This window comes from Vanessa tameamea, chromosome 19 (genome assembly GCF_037043105.1).
Source record: "Vanessa tameamea isolate UH-Manoa-2023 chromosome 19, ilVanTame1 primary haplotype, whole genome shotgun sequence".
Lineage (NCBI taxonomy): Eukaryota > Metazoa > Arthropoda > Insecta > Lepidoptera > Nymphalidae > Vanessa > Vanessa tameamea.
The window spans coordinates 6,685,043-6,706,326 of NC_087327.1; the positions used below are offsets into that span (position 1 = coordinate 6,685,043).

Consider the following 21,284-nt stretch of genomic DNA (forward strand, 5'->3'; position numbering starts at 1 on the left):
ATAAAATACACTATGACAGTCTATGTTATTATAATATAGAGTGCAATTATGTTGATACACACGCATACACTTGCATCTTATAATAATAACGTCCTGCGCTCTACCTTCAAAACAGTCACTTTGACAGAAATCAGTGCCTGTATGTACAACTGCACAACTGCACATTAAACAATAAATATTATCACAGAAATTATCTGCAAGGCTGTTTTCTGGTAGAATAACAGCTGTCAACTGATGTTAAGGTAACCAACTCAGATAGAACCGCTAACAGAAATTTAAAAAAAAAACGTATTGTACAAATCAAAACATTATTGTCATTACAATACTTGTATTATAAAGCTTCGTTAATTACTAATTATACATTTAAATAAGTTTTTCTTAATTTGGTTTTTCCCTGTACTTCAACTTGTAACTTCAATCTAATCTCTACATAGTGTTAAATAAAATCTCTTCCTAAGCTGAGTTCTTTTTAGCAACGCAACGGATTTTAATACGATTTTCATCAATATACTACTACTAGTAGTACTATTCCAACTATTCAAGAGGAATTTATATTTAGTGAGAATTTCAATTTTCCTAGCCGGAATAAAAATTCGCTTTCTATGTTTACTCTACAATATAAAAGTTTTATATCATTATTATACCCGGGCGAAGCTGGATCGGGTAGCTAGGACATAAATAAAACAAACAATAACTAAAAGCGACTAACGTATATACGTTTAAGCAATGGTGTTTTAGTCATGCAATCTAATTATCAGCACATAAAGGAAAAAATCAATACACGAAAAACCCACCGCGTCAATTAAATATAGTCATTGTTTAGAAGCAGTTTGTTTCAACGGTACAAAAGTGTAGTTTATCGTATAACATAGATAAATAAATTAATTGTAATTGATAATGTATTATTTTTACATTGTTTGTTGTTTGATAAGTTTAATTTGTTCCCAAGCGGTAAGTTCTTTCTTTCCTTTAAAGTACAAAAAAGTAAGCGAATCGATTTTAGTACACTTTTTCACATAACGATTTCTTAATATAAACAATGTACAATCGTTTAAATGAATCATAATATTTCTAAACTAAAGCTTAATACCGCTGACCTATATGAATGTTAATAAAATGACCTACAGTTGTGTAAAATTTATGAGTTCAATAACAAGAAATTTAAGTAGCGAGGTATACTAGAGGCACCCCGGGGGAACATACATTTAATATCATAAACATTTCATGTTTGTAACTTGTATAACAGCCTGAGTACTATAACAACCCGTAATCGACATCTAGCAAAGACCACTTTTAAGCAGATGGGTTTGAAGCTTAAATCACCTACGTTTGATTTCATATACGTTCTGGTTTATTCACGATATTTGCCATAACCACTGAGTAACCAAGCAATTAATTATAACCACTTGAAAACTCATTGGTCCTTGTCCGAACGCGACCTTCGATTTTGGTTCGACATGTTCTGACTGCTGGGCCATCTCGTCTTATCGTATCCTGACTGGATTGAAGTATCTGAAACTCAGTATATCTAACGTATAGTTATCACTATTGAATTCTTAGTATTGTTAGTTACTATTTACCATGTATTGATTTTTACTACAGAGTCCAGTAGCATAGACAATACTCTAACATAGGCTATGGTCAGACGTACTGTCAAATATCACATATACTGGAACTCGATCTAATTAAAGACAATGAGATTCAAACATAGACAATTTTATTACTTTTTACTAATATGTACTATTGCTAATACCAATACATCTTAATAAAATTCTAATTTTTTATTTTATCTGTTAAAGGTTTTTTTTTCAATGAAGAAAATTGGTGTTTATATGGCTTTTTGTTTTTACTTATTTTTGATGTCATTTGTAAATACAGTGTTCTATATATGAGTAATACATTTTGTGTTATGTAAAGTTTGCTGAATCACCGGATTTTGTCGTTACCGCGCCCCAAATTGTTTGTCCGAGACATACAAACAATTCCTTGGCAAGGCCTGAATATTCCATCATAACGTAAGTAATTGATAATCACTCAATATGAATACAAGTTCCGCTACAAATAAAAAATAAAACAGTATAAAAAATCATATTAATATTTTTATAGTTGCCATATTTATTTAACAAATACATATATAAGAAATATAATAGCAAATATCGATACTAGTTTTATGATCATGATTATTTTGTAGAAATACATTCGTCTTGTAATATTAGAAATTAATACTGTGACTTATACTCGTAATATTGAAAAAAATATTTATATAAGACTGTCATAGAATTTGCTGTAGACAATTTATATGTATTTATATATTTTACATACAAAGTTTTTTCTATGTTATAATATTTGAAGCGTCCACTTGGGAACGCCCTGCCCGACATTTTTTTCTTCGACAGCAATTATATTATGAGCTATATGTCAAAAACTTGCAACATATATACACATATAGTATGTTTATCTGTTGCGTTATTTGTCCATAAATTGTAAATTAAAATGATATGAAGTCCATATCAATCAGATTAGTAGTTTCAACATGAATAAAAAAATTAAAACAAATCTATGCTAAAAACGAATAGTTCGACATTATTAATAATAATTGTTTCGTTCTGTGTAATAATAATTGTTCTATTCAATTCAATACCTATTTTCGACTATTATATTATAAGGGCTCGAGTAAAAGCGTACTATATAGTATTAGAGTAACCTTACTCGCTAATTCATAACAAAACAATTTATGTCTTTGTTGCCTTGTTGCCACGTTAACACCGTTCATCATAATAATACAAAGTAATAAAAGTTAGTATTGCTTTTTGTGAAAGTACTATTTGCAAATAAGAGGTACTTTCGTCAGGTGCATAAGCTCCCAATTCTATTACTCAATCCAACAAGTTCTAAAGTTTAACGATAAAAAATGTCGTATAAACGAAAAAATAAAAATACTCAGCTGGAAAGTTTTTCAGATATAAAAAATTCTTTACTAACTAAACTAACAAAATATTTATTAATCTTATAAATGCGAAAGTAAATCTGCCTGTCTGTCTATCTGTAGCTCTTTCACGACCAAACCACTGAAACGAATTAGGTGATATTTGGTATGAAGCAAGCTTGACTTTTTATACTTAAATAAATTGTCTTTAAAGTAAGAAGATTCACAAGGGACATGACATCTTAGTTCCCAAGTTTAGTGGCACATTGACGACGTTGTAGATGATTAGTATTTCTTAAAATGCCGGGTGGTGGTACCTCTTACCATCGGGTGGCCTATTTGCCGATTCGCCTACCTATTTGAAATTAAACAAACAGTACAAAATGGGAAAAATCATACAGGTTAATAGATTATATGTTTGTAAGGCATTTTATATAATATATGTAGATATATGAACGAATATATTGTACAATCCATTAACTTTCCAGTATTGACCCTAAAGACAATGTTGACTTAAACATCAGTTGGTCAATCTCTTGGGTTAATTTGAAGATGTCGACGCAACGCGAAACTCTTATGATATGGAGAAAAATAAGAGCTCTTCAGAATAAATTCAACAGACCACGATCAGAACTCACATTTATTATAAAAGATGGAGAGGTGAAGAAAGAAGTTGAAATAAATTCAACACTCATATACAATATTTAAAAGTTTTAATGATAAAATTGACAAATCCATATAAGGTTACGTCGAGATACAATTTAATTATTTCAATATTTGAGTAGAATATTTTTAAACAAAGAAATGAAACGCTCATTGTTACTTTTCGTAATATAATAATAATAATAACAATGCAATTAATGATTTCGACAATCATTAAAATAAGTTTTAGTTAATTCAATAAAGTATTGTGTAATATCAAGATTTAATTTTTTATCTAGGTATAAATTTCAATATGCATAAATATCCTTTTAGTTACTGAGCGGTGTCCGATATATTTTTAATATAACAGCCACGTCACACAATGGGGACAGAACAAAGACAATTCCCATAAGCTACATTCAAGGTCACAAGGCTGAAAAACATGGAAAAATGTATATGTCATCTGTAATACTGAGTGGAAAATCAACATACGTCGATTTGGAATTTGTAATAGAAGCTCAAGTTACAAATTGTGACCCAACACTCGATTATTATGTAATAAAATTCTTTTTTCAATATTGTTTCAAAAAAAGAATGTATTCGATTAGACTGAATATTATATTCGTTTTTTTTTTAGATTGATTAAAAAATATACAAATTCTAAGTACTTATGAAAATTTATGTTTTATTAAATTTAACTTTATTTGAACATTTTTTTTTATATTCGATTATTATAATCGACTAAAAAAAACGAATAAACGTTGTAGGTATACGCATACGCATACTTTACTTTACTGCGCATTTTTTTTTAATTCTCGTTTCCCGATTTGAAAATATTGAATGATATTCATAACGTTCAAAAATAATAAAAGTATTATTTATATTTCAGTTTGTTTGGTCCGTATACAGCGAAATATTCCAACATTCAATTAATGTCACGAACACTATTGGATCTAGGTTAGAAATACCGCCTTACACCTTGAAACCAGGTGCAACCTATGAATCGAGCTATCAAGTTGTAAGGGAGGGTAACAAAGAAGTAATTACTGAAGTAAGTACATTCACTATAATAATAAAACACAGTTTATTTACTACAATTTTGCCTAAACACATATAGTTTATATTTGTATAAAACGAAATATGCGTATCTATGTGTCTGTGTGAGTGTGTGTTTTACTTATAAAATAGGACATATATATTTTTGCATATAACAATAATATATAGTCATACAATTGTTATTGATTACACTAACCTAATATTAATAAAGTTCAATAACCTTCAAAATGTTTAGTCCTTTATGATTTAACTAATATATTAATTCTCGATAGATGAAATCATCCTTCCAAGTGCGTTATCGAGGATTAAACGTATATTTAAACGAAGATCTTCTTATGATAACTGTAGAGAGAGCTTTCACTATAGAGGCTCTAGTCGTAAACATCGATTATTATGAAAGTAACGTAAAAGTAAGTACAATAATAGCTAACGAGAAAAAATTAATGCTTTAATTGACGTCATAAACTTTTTGTTTACTACGCTTATTTAATACTAGCTCTGGCCGCGACTTCGTGCGCGTTGTTCGAATTTAAGTTATTTGGATATTGTAGCGTGATTTAATTTTTATTCTATATATAATTCTAAAATAAAAGTAATATAATATTCAACCTAATCGAACACATTCTTTTTAAGCCTAAGTTACTCCTTATTACATCCGCTATCTGCCAGTGAAAGTCCCGTCGAAATCGGTTCAGCCGTTCCAGAGATTAGCCGGAACAAACAGACAGACAGACAAAAATTGTATAAAATGTTATTTTGGTATATTTACCGTGTATACATACATATGCATTTAGTAAAAATTGGTTATTTTAATATTACAAACAGACACTCCAATTTTATTATATGTATAGATAAATAAATATATGGGTAAGCCTGTGATAGTAGCTATTATTTTAAATTTACTTATTTTATATAAAAATCTTATTCAATCTTTTCTGAATCATTCAGGAAATCCTTGTCGTTAAGACATAACAATATGTTATTGGATAAATATGATTAAATAATGTTTCTCTTCTAGTTAGTGAAGTAAATAAGACGATACTGTTTAATTGTATTTTATTTTAGTACGAATGGAAATGTTTTAATAATGAAGAAATTTGCAACTTTATCGACAGCAGTAATGAAAGCGTTTACAATTTTTCATCCGGCATTCCTTATAAAGACGAGTATGTATGCAATGTTAATATTGATGTTCTATATCCTTAATGCATGTAATAAAATACATTTTGATACGTGTCCCCCTTTAAATATTATTATTATTTAGTCTTTTTTTTATGATATCGGTAGGCGGGCGAGCAAATGGGCCACCTGATGGTAAGTGGTCACCACCACCCATAGACAATGGCGCTGTAAAAAAAGTTAACCATTCCTTACATCACCAATGCGCCACCAACCTTGGGAACTAAGATCTTATATCCCTTGTGCCTGTAGTTACACTGGCTCACTCACCCTTCAAACCGGAACACAACAATACTGAGTACTGCTGCTTGGCGGTAGAATAAGTCGCATAAAAGCATTTGACATTTCACCATCGTATTTCGCGTGTTTAAGCTGCGAGTTTAAGCTTACAGAATAGCTCAGCAGACCGGCTCTACTAGCTTTAATGGAAACTTTAAAGGAAACTAAACAATTTTCTTAATGCTGTACTTGAACCGATTAAATAAGTGGAATAGAAATTATTATATTTGAAAGCAATAAACATTTTCAGGTTCAGAGTTTCCCTTACAGTAACTATATTCAACGAGTCCGCCACAGCTAATGCAACGATAGTCACTTTCGATGCAGATCTCCGTGTCCCTGAGCTTCAGGTATTTTATATAAGATTTTAAATTAACATGGTTATTTTCATTACTATCAGTATTTAAAACGGGATATTTACCATGTTTTTTATTTTTATTTGGTGGAGCTCGATATTTCGACATTATTCTTCGTTCGACATTCTTTCTTCGACATTAGACTTCGAATGTCTTGTTCACGAGACTGACGTTTGCGGGTAGATGTTGACGGCATTAAAAGTGTCCATATCGGAGTACCTCCTTTCTCGTACGTTTGCTGCGTAAACACTGGTTACCACTACCACTGTCACTTTCACCCCTACTATTTGTTTTATTTGCACTCGAAACTCGATCCCGTGTTTTACAAAGGAAACTCACCGTATCGATTCGCGAATATTTTATATTATTATTCAAGGGTTTGCATAACTTTATCACTGGATTCCATACTTTCGACAGTTGAAACCCATCTTCCCTATTGAAATTACAATATTTAGTAATTTCAATGGCTTCTCGTACCAGTCAGGGTATGTAATGGCGTTCTGTCGCGAGTATCTGAGCAATATGAAACTCGATCCAATGGTTCGACCCGACTTCCAGAAGATTTTCTGCGATGGCTGATTTCTTGGTATCATTGTTTTTTACCGCCTTGATGTATTCGTTGACACGACAAGATATCGTACGCTTCGTCTGTCCAACATAGGTTTGACTTGGATTTTGAATCCAAGACCTCGGGATTTGCGGCTTTTATCTAGCCACTTGACCAACGACGCAATCGAAATAAAGATTTTTTAACTAGAAATACAGCACATATTATGTCTGTTTATGATAGACATCAATAAAATAATGTTCATATTTTTAAACACATTGTCTACTAGGTGTCCTCCGTGACTACTCGTGTTGCGACGGCGGTGGTCGTCAATTGTTAGATACTAAAGGAGCCGTGTACGTTAGGGTTCAAGCTTTCTTAATACTAAATTTCATCAAATTCGGTTCAATGGTTTGGCCGTAAAAGCGAAACAAACAGACAAACAAACAAAGTTACTTTCGCATTTATAATATTAGTATGGAGACCTAAATTATACAATAAGCAGTTCGTTGATAAAATAAATTCTTTAATTAAAATTCAACTATAAATCAGGCGAAAGAATAAATTAATTTTACAAACAAATTAAACGTGTCAAATTTAGGTCAGCAATTTTAAATCACACTATATTTTTGAAAATAAACATAATTAACATTAATTTTTTTTAATTATATCATTGAATACACTATAATATCATATACATTAGAATATCATCATTACCATAATTTATAAATCTGAAAGTAACTCTGTCTATCGTTTTCTAAGTCTAATGAAGTGTAGAAAAAATAATTAAGTTGTTTCCACGAGCATATAATTTCGAAATATAATAATTTTTCCCTGCTCTTCTGTTAAATAAATAAAGTAAATGACAAAAAGTAAGCTTGAGTTTATTTTAAATGCACATAATAAAACAACGCTTGCATCTTAGTACTCGTTATAAAAGTGATTCTGCTGCGACAGAAGCGTTTCATACAAAATATAAAAGCTACTTTAAAAAAAATATATTGCAAATTTTTTAAGTAAATAGTTTATTTATTTAAAAAAATATTCAAGTAAATATAAGTTTAACGATTACAGATTCAACCCGTCAACCGAATAATAAATGAAAATGAAGAAACAACGTTATCAGTCAAAGCGTACGACGTGGCGCCATCTTGTAATTTATCCTGGTACTTTGTCACGGAAGAATTATTGAAGTTGAATTCGGACAAGGATATGATGGAGGTTGGTGTATAGTTATCACGGTTGAGTTGTTAGTCTTGTTTAGTTACTTACACTATACTGATTTTTATTACAGAGTTCAGCACCATAGACTCTACTCTAGCATAGCCTTGTGGCATATTGTCAAATGTTATATAATCTACTAAATTATAACCAACGCCAAAGAGATTTAGACATAGACAATTTTAATACTTTTTACTAATATGTTATATTTCTAACAGTTGGGAACATTAATGTATGTATCGTCTGCAACTATCTGTATTTACTTTATAAATAGGCAATAAACACTATTTTTAGTATCCACAATTATAATTTGAATATAATTGTAAAATTAATAAAAAGTGTGTATGATTGGTAAAATAAATTTATTTTGTGTTAAGAAGTCTACATTTTTCTATATATGATCGTAGAAAAAAAAAGATAGATATATTGTATTGTAAAATTCTTAGGTAGTATTGTCGCTACTAAAATGAACATCCCCTTTTGTGGTAATAAGAATTTGATAACTTTGTAATTCATTACTGATCTTAAAAAAATTACAGTTACTCCTATTTTCGCAGTAATTAAATATGAACTCTTTGTTTCCTTATCTAACAATTATAATAACTTTACACTGCTTTAAAATGGTCATGTTTCAGTGCGAATTGAATAGTCAATGAAATTTTCTGAAACTCACTCGTAATAAATTACACACAATGGATTGTGTGTCCCGTTGTTTGCACTAAATTCGAATTACTTCTGCAATAGTTGTTCAGATAATTACATGCAGGACGAAATTGCCAATAATTTATAAATACTGTTCATAAACTACTACTATGATTATTTACTTTTATTTTATACATTTATTATAATTTTTTTTTTAATTTTGCATACACTTAACACTCACCCACTCTTTATGTGCATGTTAACACATATTCTCACACACATGCATATTTATACACTCACACATACATTAATCTTGGAGAGGATCACTCACTTCCAATGTTAAATGTCCATGAATTTTTTATTTACTTTTTGTATGAAAGAGATAAACTCGGTTGTTAGTGTTGTTGTTTTGTTTTAACTTTTACTTTTGCATATCAAACAATGTTTTTCTCCAGTGAAAAACAGTGTGTTGACAAAGAACTAGGATTTGGCGCTGCTATCTGAAATACAGGTTTCCTGGTTCAGCTACAAAGGCTTGGCTTAATTTTTTGTAATTGACTTAAACATTAATTGCTTACAGTATGGAGAAATAATATCAGACTCGAACCGAAAACTATCTTTGAATGAACAGTTTCTCGGTGAACTAATAGAATTTGACTACGAAACCAAATCTATTGAAGTAGAAGGTGTTATAACAAATGCTGGTAAAGCAAGCTTAATAGCTGATTGTGAATGTATTAATGGTACAGATTATCGAACGATAGCACTCGTGTATGTTGAAGTTAATTTTAAGTTGAATCGTGGACCAATAGTTCATAATTTGACGGTGAGTAAGATACGATAATATAGTTATTCTATAATAAAAATATATAGTAATAAGATTTTGACCGAAATGGATCAGCTCATAAACGCGCTCATAAAAATTTCGATTAATTTAATCGAAATTTTTGCGTTTATACCTAATTTTCACGGCCTTAATTTGAGTTTATCTACGCGTCGGCTCCCACCACGTGCTCGACGGTAAAGGAAGACACGGTGAGGACACTTACGTGTGTCGTGTACATTCTGATATGTATATGGGTATCTACAAACTTCTTTGGTAGTAACTTGGAAGAATCTTTTCTAAAGGAGAAGAGGGATCCCAGAACTAGGATCTGTTCAGGCTGTTGCTTATATTTTTGCTTCTATAGTTATGAGGGCGATAAGAGTTGTTACTCAAGCGAGCTACTATAATATTATATTTCTTAATAAAGCTTCGAAAACCGTAACACAACATCTATAAATATGTCGCAATTACAGATATTTCCTGAATCGGGAACTGCGTTAGAAACTATTTTCCGAATTTATTCCAAAGCAGAAGACACAGAAAGCCCATTGTTGTACTCGTTCTATTGTGATATTGGAAATGGCACATTGCTACTTGCTTCGTATTTTGACCACTGGACAGTTGACACGTTTTTGCCCTACGTAGGTACGTAGAAATGAAATAAATGAAAATATTCTAGAATTTACTTGGTGATAAGGCTTTGCGCAAACTTTTCTAACGTCAAAGAATTCTACTTTGTATTGTTGTGTTTCGGTGTTCGAAATGTGAGTAAGCCGAAAATATTGCAACCACAAATAAAAACATCTTAGTTCCCAAGGTTCGTGATGGGCAATATCATATTCTCAAAGGGAGAGGAGACCTAAGACCGGCAATGAGACAATTACAGGCTTTTATAAAATCGAGAAATGTAACTTACAATACAGCAGAGCTATGAGCAAATTGCATGGAATACATAAATAGTCTGTTTGTCTTTATTCTCTATCTATTTTATTCTTTAGGTGATCTATCCAAGTTTGGACTTCCAAAAAGTACCCAACCCAAAAGGCGATAAAATGCAGGCATATTAAAATAACATAATAAAATTAAAAATAATATAACAATAGCACGAACAGCACGACTGTAGGTAAATTGTAATTTAAAAAAAAATACGAATTTTAATTGGAAAGTTAAGACAAATTTATAGTGAGTTAACTTTACTAATATTATAATGTTTTTATGACACAGTCATTTTATTGTTATTTGATACTTCTTGGTCGTAACCATAACCATTTAAGCCTACGACATCACGATATATATGTATATTATTACGAGCACATAGCGAGCGTGTTACGTTTTTCTTCAATTAAAAAGTTATTTCGTAGAATCCTTAATGCATCTCCAGAGAGTCGTGAGTGGTTATACGAAATCCGAGTAGGTACGATACGTTCTAAACCTTCACATGAATCATGTACACTTCAATCGGTCGAAGTCTCTGGTGAGCACTTTAATAATAAAGAAATCTTATTCGATCTGTTTTCAAACTAGTAAATAACAACCCAATGAATGTCTCACTGCTAGGCAAGCCTTCTTATGGTGAAGTCCCCTCTTTGGACCTTATTTAGCAACACTGGTATACTGCGGGTAAGCTATTTATGATTGTTACATTTACTTGGTTATAGGGCTGTGCGAGTCCGTCTGGGTAGGTACCACCTATTCGTCTTATATTCTGCCGCCAAGCAGAAATACTTTGTATTGTTGTGTTCCGGTTTGAAGGGTGGGTGAGCCAGTGCAACTGCAGGCACATGGGACATAATAAATTAGTTTTCAAGGTCGGCGCATTGGAGATTGAGGAATAATTAAATTTCTTACGGCGGTAATGTCTAAAGGCGGCGATGGCCACTTAGCATCAGGTGGTGCATTTCCCCGTCCGCCTACCTATTATATAAAAAATAACTGTTTCCCAGACGTGCAGGTTTCCTGGCGTTATTTTCCTGCACCGTTAAACTTAATATGTATTGCATAATTAAGCACATGGTAATTTATTGTGGTTTTCCCCTTGATTCAAACTCACAAACTTCGATAAAACTAAAACCAGTATAAATTGAACTCCTAGAATTTGACTATAAATAATATAATAGAAAACAGAACTGTCGGCCAACATGCAAGACTCGATCCATTCCGTACCCACATTTAGCAGAATAATAAAATTTCTGGCTTCACCTTGACAATTGCTTGACCTTCGTGACTAAATAATGGCTTCGGCTTTGTATCTTCCTGAACGTGGTGAGCAAGTCTTTGTTAAATAATGCAAGTGAAACCAGAATACCCAATGACTAGTATAGTATCGAATTAAATACAAAGTTATATTGTGAAATTTCTTATTAACTTTTTGCCAAACAATTTGTACGGCAAATAGTTAATCATTTTAGATTGCTGATTTACAGAAAATTAAAAAAAGGTTTAAGAAAAAATTGGTATGTATTTCAAAAATTAGGAACAAATTGGAACATATAAAATTGTTATTCTAAATTCAAATAAAAGTAACGTTTATCAAATTAATTTGTAACTATTTTTCGCGCCGTTTTCGTCACTTAGCGATCTTATTGTATATTTTATAAAAAGAAAGAATAACCATTCTACTTACTTATACAATGTCAAACTTATATTTAATAATATATATATATAATCGATCATGTAAATTACATATACACATTGGGGACTTGTTCATATTGACAGCTATTTTTTAAATTGTAGAGGTAAAACATACTTATAATTTTATAAGAAGAATTACGAGATCGTTTACAAGCATTTATTCTCTGCCTTACTAAATTGCATTGCTTATTATTAAAAAAAAATACCACTATAATATGTGTATATCTATAATTAAACTTGTAAAATTGATGGTTTACAGATGGTGGTACAGATATCTGGATGGTGGTATGTGATAGCCTCGGCGCTTGCTCCAGGAGCGATGTGAAGACGATTGAATTACATCCAAACAATAACATTAGCATTGACGTGGTTTCAAAAGTTATGAACGATTATATAAAACGATGTGAAATACTACAGTTTCAACGTATCGCTATGTCAGCTATCGTCAGTTACAGGGTAAGTAATTTTTTTTTTAAATTATCAAGTCTCCACAGATGTGTTGTTCATTTTGTATCTTTTCTATTTTTTTTATTAGTTTTGTCATGACTCCGTTTTGTTGTTTTAATTTCCAGACAGCATCATAATTGAATTTTCCGGATTACTAATAACTATGTCCAATCCAAATATTATGATGGGTTCTACAAATTAAAATAACATTTATTATTATTTATTTTTATTATATATATTTATTATTAATAAGTATATATTTATTGTTATGACTATCAATGCACTTACAGAATGAAATTAAGAAATTTTGTATAGCCGTTAACTTCGTATTTTTCAATAAAAATTAATAAAATGAAATCAAAACAAAAAGTTTTTATTGGGGAAAAAATAAATATAAATTACATAGGTAATAAAAGTAAATAACAAAGTTCGTATCGGCCAGCAATAGTTTTCACTACGGTACGTGTTTCCTCTCTGTATTTTCTTCTTTCTGCGAGTATCTGTAACAAATGGCACCGCAACCGCTACATATTATGAACTTATACTAGGTTTCCTCTTTCAGTTTACTTCCAACCTGAAGTGTTTTTTTTTAATATTACTCCACAGACATTTGTATTGTCCATGCTTTTCATTTATCTATTTGATCAAATTTGGAAGTTTAATTTGTTTTTGTTTAGGACCTATTTTATTACCATAATCAATATTTGCTTGTAATCTAAACATGTTTTATTTCTCTTATTCCATTCTAAAATAACTGATCTCTGAAAGTACCTTAATTCAGTACCAGATTTTACTATGTTCAAGTACTATGTGCAAAGGTTAAAAATAATGTGTTTCATGATCAAAATTACCTGCTTGATAACATTGAAAATAGGGTCGTCGTTTATATGTGAGTCGAGATGGCCCAGTGGTTAGAACATGTATCTTAACCGATGATTTCGGGTTCAAACCCAGGCAAGCATGGAATTTTCATGTGCTTAATTTGTGTTTATAATTCATCTCGCGGTGAAGGAAAACACCGTGAGGATACCTGCATGTGTCTAATTTCAAAAAAAATCCGCCCCATGTGTATTCAACCATTGGAGCAGCGTGGTGAAATATGCTCCAAACATTCTCCTCGAAGGGCGAGGCCTTAGCCCAGCAGTGGGAAATTTTGCAGGCTGTTAATGTAATACTATAGTATATAAAAGATTCCCTTCAGAGATTAGTTAGTATCTGAATTTGTAGATTTTTTATTAATTATTTTAGTAAGTCAGAATTTCGTAATGCCATAAATGTCCAATTAAAAAGTTTTTCCTCAAAGAAAATAATTGAATTTCGAACTCATCTAATAATTGAATTTATATATTTCAATAATATATTATTAAAAATTTAAAACGAAATAAAATTCCGTAAAACGAAACCATTGTTTTCTATTAAAACGTTTTCATAAAAGTTAAATGGTGTGTTAATATTGTTCACAGAATGCAGGTCAATCGGAACTAACGATATTTACGAAGTCAGTGCTTGAATCATTGCCAGGGTTACACCCTCGCTGCTTATCAGAAAGCCGATATTTGGAAGTTTTAAGTAAATTGGCTGCTGTTGGCGTCAACACGACTTCGATATTTAAATAATTGGCGTTTCCATAACGGTTTAGTACTAACCTACCAGAAAAAGTATAAGAACATAATTAGTAACAATGTATGTGTGTAAATGTAAATATTTGAAATAAGTTAAAAACATTAGGTTTTATGTATTGGGGACAAACTATAAATAAATATAAAATTTACGAAATATTTATTATCTGTGAATCATCTGTCATTTGTCTGTGCGTTAGTCGTTCATTAAAGAAGACGTGTTTTATAAATATTTATACTTTCGAAGCTTGATTTTGACCTGTAAAAAGTTCCTTTTAATCTTAAGTCAGACTTTATTGTAATATTCACATCTTATACATTGACCGATAATTGCGGATGCGGTAGCACTGAATTTTCGAGTGCTTTATTAGATACCGTTTTAATTAAATTAATTTATTGCTCGGTGCCTATAAGAAACACCGATTGTATCAAATGCAACTCTCGAACGTATGCGTAGTATTATCTATCTCGTAGTGAGCTTCGGGTAACGTTTTTTGTACAATTAATTATATTATAAAGAGGACAAGGCAAATTTTGTCTTCAGCAATTTTAAACGATAACAAGTTTTTTTTTTGTTAAATATTAGAAAGGTAACCTGAATTTGTGCCTTTTCAAGGTTTCATATGGAATCCGGCGATAGTTAATTTATTGTGATAAATTTTCAGCGTAGCTGTTGGCGGACACATAGTGTTGGTTGCAAGTAATTAAAAATTATTGTTTTTAATTTCAAATGAGACACTACTAATTCTATATAGATTTTATCTTACTAATTTACTGATAAAATAAGCAAGTCTGTGTAATTTTAAAGATTAATTTGTTAAATTGCCTGATACAAAATTTATTATATATAAGACCTTATTCTATATAAGTAGACCTTGCATTGTTATATCTCCTCATTTTTGAAATCAAAAATAACAAATAACTCTAACGAAACAGGAATAAAAGGAAAATGAAGCAAAGGAGCGCTTGTTACATAAAGGATAACATATTGATAACTTGATAAGGCTTGTGTGTTACGGTGCGTAGTAAGTGAACGAATAAATGATTTATTGTTATCTATAAAATATATTTATAACTATTTTCGAAAATTAAAAGTAAAAAAACCTTTTCAAACGCTCTAAAAAAATATATTCTATGTGTGAAACTTTTACTGTTACTTATAACGTCATTTTACATTTAACACAGTTGACACAATATAGGTATATGATATAAAAAAAAAATCGTTAAATTTAACTACTCGTATTTACTAAGTTTGAAAATTTGTTTAGATAAAATTATTTACAAAAAAATCAGTTTAATCTACTTGATATCTACAGTAGTAAATCTCACAATATGCTTCAAAATTGATTTTCAATTTTTCAAGCTTTTGCCATATTGAATTAAGAGTGACGTCACATTATTTTTCGAGTTATTCTTGAAGGAGTGCATTAAAAATAATTGGTCTGCCATCTTGAGTATGCCGCCATGTTGGATTTAGAATGACGTCACATAGTTAACTATGCTTTGTCATCCAAACTGAACGTGTATACAAAAGTTGCAAGATTTCACCCGTACCTACATACTATCATATCAAGTTAAATAAAAGCTTGTAAAAATAGGTTTTTTTTTTGTTTTCTTGAATTAAAAAAAAAATTGAATTTTAAATACTTTGTTTTTCGACAAAACTCTATTATTATTTGAGTAATATTATTAATTATTTAAATTACAGTAATTATCTGCAAGCCCGAAAAGCCATATAGTAGATCCGGCCCTGGTGGTCAGGCAAGCGCAAGTCGTTAAACAGCAATATTTAGTATTATTGTGCTCCAGTGCGAAGAGTCAGTGTAACTTCACACACAAGGACGCGACAAAAAATCTTAGTTCCCATGGGCGATGTAAAGAATTTTTCTACGGTGGTTGCCACTTACTATCAGAAGAAACTATAATATCACATATAAAATCTCCTACCACTTTTAATTTGGACCCCCTTATGTTGACTTTTATCTCTTAACGAGCTAACATTCGTTCAAAGAAAGACTCTTTACGTGTCTGATCAAACGTAGAATCATCTTTATAACACACTCACGAAAATATCGATAGCTAGAAAAAACATTTATTAAAAACAATTTGTTTATCCAAATGTTAAACTTGAGGAGCATATTTAATGAGCAGAAAATATTTTCTGCTCATTAAATACGCTCCTTTCAAGGTTTATTTATTTATATATAAAATGAAATTATTGAACTAATTTCATTTTATATAAAAATTAATAAACCTTGAAATTTTTTTGTGATTTTTTTAATACATAGACACTCTTATATATTCACAATGTAAACATACGTCCAAATAATATGTGCGAAATAAACTGACTGATCAGAAATTAGTCACATATTAGGCGACATACATATGAAAATTTATAAAAAAGCCTAATTCCCAGGCCGGTTAAATTGAGCGTATTCTCTTAGAAACATGCGGCATGATCGTGTTTGTTAGTACCATAAGACCTTTGGAGAGGAAATATATTTTTCGATGGTTAGAAGTTTCAATTATATATTGGAATCCTAAGAATATTGTTAACGTTATTTGCACATTTTGATGCACCATGACCACACTACCTGAAACTAATAATTAACATCTGGACTCCGGGCTACAACTTACAACTTACAATTTTCGACAGAAAAACTCAATCTTATTATGGGCCAACCCAAGGTTTTAAACCAGAGCTTCAGGATTTACGACCTAATAAACTACTAGCAACGAGGCAGTTTCTAATTCGCTTGCTTAGTTTATTCGGTATAAAATAATGGCGATTTCAACTTACGTCAAAATATATTGGAATATAAATATTTAAATTAGATATTAATTTTATAAAAGCATTTTATATATTAATAAAAATAGTTATAGTTAAAAATAATAACTAAACATTATAAAAAAAAAAAAAAATAATCAGCCTGTAAATTTCCCACTGCTGGGCTAAGACCTCCTCTCCCGTTGAGGAGAAGGTATGGAGCATATTCCACCACGCTGCTCCAATGCGGGTTGGTGGAATACACATGTGGCAGAATTTCGTTGAAATTAGACACATGCAGGTTTCCTCACGATGTTTTCCTTCACCGCCGAGCACGAGATGAATTATAAACAAATTAAGCACATGTAAATTCAGTGGTGCCTGCCTGGGTTTGAACCCGAAATCATCGGTTAAGATGCACGCGTTCTAACCACTGGGCCATCTCGGCTCATACTAAACATTAATAATAAAAAAAAAGAAATCCACAATTCCATGCCTACAAATCGGCAACTTTGACTACCTCGTTGGTCTAGTCACTAGCTAAGTCACTAAGCTAGCCAAGCAAGATTTCGTGTAATGAATTCAACCCGGGCTTACAGACTAAAATATAACATAGGTAAATTATTTACAACATACTTCAATAATAAGCAAATACATTTCAAATACTCTTTCATTCAGCAACACTATTTAAATATAAACGAATAAACAAAATAGTACTGTAAAGGCAGTAATATTATATGATAAAGTTTATTGGGGCTGTTAAGATAAGATAAGGGCTGGGGTAATACCGCGTTAATAAGTTAGCCGTTCTAAGAAAGATATTTAAAAAAACGGACAAAGCCTTGCATATTATATGTAATTGCATATGATTTCAACATTGTTCTGCGATTCTTTTATTATGGCTAAGATTAAAATATTTGCACATAAAGCTGCGACCCCACAAACCTTGTAATAATAATAATTTTATTAGTATTATTTACATTGAAGACTTAAATCGATACAAAATACAAATATTTTATAAGGATTAAAGAGTTTGTTTGAACGCTCGAATGTGTCGATATGTTAAACTTGATAAAAACTTTCTTGCTTTAAATAACCCATTTATTGAAAAACGTTAGAAATATAAAATCACGCAAAAACCTGTGGGGACGAGCAACAAAGCACTCTATTATAACTACTACAGAGTATATAATATTAGTACAATAATAATTATAAAAATACTCGAATGGTCTCAGAATGCTCGCAGCATTTCCACGTTGAATCGCAATTCCGATTATTTGGACAAGAAATGAACCAGACCTATCATCAGTGGATTTATCGTCAGCATTAGATTGAAAATATATCCCTTAACAAATGTTTTTTTCGTCGTTCCATCAAACACGAAATAATTCATTTGTTTCTATTTATAAAATACTTATTAATTGTATACAAAAAAAAAACAAAAATATTTTTAAGATATTATTTTATAAAGATTTTTATCTATATCGTAAAAAAATACTAGAGTATTCCCAAATTTTTTAAACTGATATAATACTTATTAGGGCAATTATTCTACTTAACTTATTGGATAAATAAAATGTATAATAATATAATTCCAGTGCAATAAAACAAGTTTAAGAAGAAAGAATTAACTATGCTTAATATTTTCAAAGAATTACAGGTAGAAGTACTCCCCAACCCAACCCTCGGGTGGGGGTGAGAGGGCTGCGCCTGAGCACGTATATAATTTACTCATTATTGTTTAGACGATTTAGTTAAATGGATAACTTGGTTAACATTAAATTCTGCTATATTAGTAGTAAGTGATTTTAAATCTCGAAATATATTGCGTTACAATATTTATTGTTAACAGCTATTTTTTTTTTATTTAAGTTTACAAAACTGACTTACAACTAGTGCATACAAAATAAAATCTAAGCTAGAGTGTTATTAAGTTGCAGTCTTCTGGATGTAAACCTAGCATGCTTTAAAAAACATATTCCTAGCTTAGTTAACAAGAACAGTACTTGTGTAATTACTGACTAGTTAATTATTTAATTATCACAGCTATGGGTGATATGGTAAGTTTTCTTTAATTATTTTGCAATTAAGAGTAAATATTTCGCGCGCGCGTAAAGTGTATCGTAGTTTGTACCTAAAACTATTGCTTGAATTTTGAATAATTAATGTTAAACATATGTACTGACTACTGATAAATACTGTCAAAACCGTAATAACCAGAATAGGAAAGGATCTTTAGAAGTGTTTTGTGAATGTGAGCGATAATTTAGTATGTACATTTTACGATTTTGGCCGTTAGGTGTTATGCATAAAAAGTATCCTATGTCATTACTTGAATTTCAAACTTGTTTCATATAAAACTTCGTCATATTCGGTTTAGTGATGTGAGTGTAACACACAAACAGGCATTTATAATATTAGTATTCTGTACATTCTTGTATATTATGCTAATAGTACGGTTTTTAAATTTTGTATATATTATGAAATATGTAGAATATCGACGTATTAAATGTTATCTTCAATTAATGCAAGGCTTTCCAAAATATATTAACAAAATAATAATAGACAAATTATAATATAATTTATCATATCTTTAATTAAGTATAAAATTAATTGCGAATTTCACTTATAACTTCTGCAGACTTCAGAGGATGTTCCGAACAGGAGACGCGGCAGACCCAGTGGCAAGAATAGAGTACCGTTATCGCTTGTGAGTATCGTAATTACTATCTAGAACTCACATTATCACCATATCACCATGTAGAATAAAATATGTTTTCTTGTAAGAAAATGAATGAATCATATTTAAAAAGAAAAACCTTAGTTTGCTATATGATTTTCAACCCCTAGGATGAACGTCGGGCGCGAAACGCTCAATATGAGAGAGAGAGACGCTATGAGACTTCGGAAGCTATAGCACATCTGGCTGAAGCCGCAGGATGTAATCCTAGCGTAAGTAAAATTACATATTAAACTACAAACAATAAATTAAATATGCCCCTATGAAGATTATATTTTATGCCTCTATTAGGGGTTACCGCTCTCCTATATTCTATCAATGAATAGATTATCTACTAAAAACAAAAGAGAAGCATTCAACCATTTATCTGTGTGTATGTATGCAAGTGTGTGTTTGTGTAAGCTCAGTTGGAGTCAGCTTTTCAATTATGCATTAATTATTTTAAAATACGATATATCAAATACAGCGTTACTATTTTAATCGTTTGGTACTAATTGTACCCGATATAAAAAAAAGTGTGACTATCAAATATTCTATACATACCGTTTAACCTCTATAATAATATTAAAACAAAACCGTATGTAGGCACGGGATTTTAGTATTATTTACGCACATTATACAGTAGTAACCTTCTTCTTCAGTTGAACAACGCCGAAGTCTTGGCCACCGTTATCAGTCAACTTCAAAGAGCCACTGAACGAGATACTTCCAACGATATCGCAGAGTTAAAACGGTGTAATGAGAAATTAATACAACAAAGTAAGTAATGAAATTGTTTTCTTGTTCTCTACAGAACTTTAAAATTGTAATCAATACATGTATTTTAAAATTTAATTACATTTTAAAATTTCAACTCCAATTTTATGATGTTATTAATATTACTTTTCATTCCCATGGATGATGATGGTTTTTTTTTATATTTAATTAAAACGAATTTTCTATATGTCTATGTAAATATATACGTGGAAGCTTTATTAGTTCTTTTAATTTTTATGTGATATATTTATTTATATAAATAAATAAATTAATTGTAGATTTATTCTGTGAGTCTTAAAATTCTTAACACATGGAAAGGAAGAATTCTTAAATAGGAAAATTAATAATTAATTCAAGAACAGATATTAGTCGTTTTGTTTTTAATAAAAGTACTTTGAATTACTTATGAAATTTGGTATAATAAGGCAATTTATTTGTTTATGAATATTAAGTTTTTTTTATACTAAAAACAATATGGATTTGAGTAATGTAAAATATATGTGAAATATAATCAATTTAAATATTTTACAACATTACTAATTGTTTAAATTCAATTTGGAAGAAATTGCTATTTTTCACGTTAGCTCTTCTGATATCTTCGTTTGTCATTTTTCTTTGTCTATGCTAACATTGTTATAATAATTTCAGTT

At 30.5% G+C, this 21,284-nt stretch overlaps 1 protein-coding gene and 1 long non-coding RNA gene across 2 annotated transcripts; both read left to right on the plus strand.

The window, feature by feature from the left end:
* The first annotated feature begins 4,896 nt into the window (after positions 1 to 4,896).
* On the plus strand, positions 4,897 to 9,692 carry LOC113399338 (uncharacterized). The gene is made up of 5 exons (XM_026638441.2): positions 4,897 to 5,034; positions 5,690 to 5,790; positions 6,333 to 6,432; positions 8,060 to 8,206; positions 9,429 to 9,692. The coding sequence occupies exons 1-5, from the start codon at positions 4,897 to 4,899 to the stop codon at positions 9,690 to 9,692; spliced, it is 750 nt and encodes a 249-aa protein (XP_026494226.2).
* Positions 9,693 to 10,146: 454 nt separating this feature from the next.
* Positions 10,147 to 14,389, plus strand: LOC135193841 (uncharacterized). The gene is made up of 3 exons (XR_010309460.1): positions 10,147 to 10,319; positions 12,565 to 12,761; positions 14,216 to 14,389. It is a non-coding gene; the product is annotated as an uncharacterized LOC135193841 (long non-coding RNA).
* Positions 14,390 to 21,284: the final 6,895 nt, after the last annotated feature.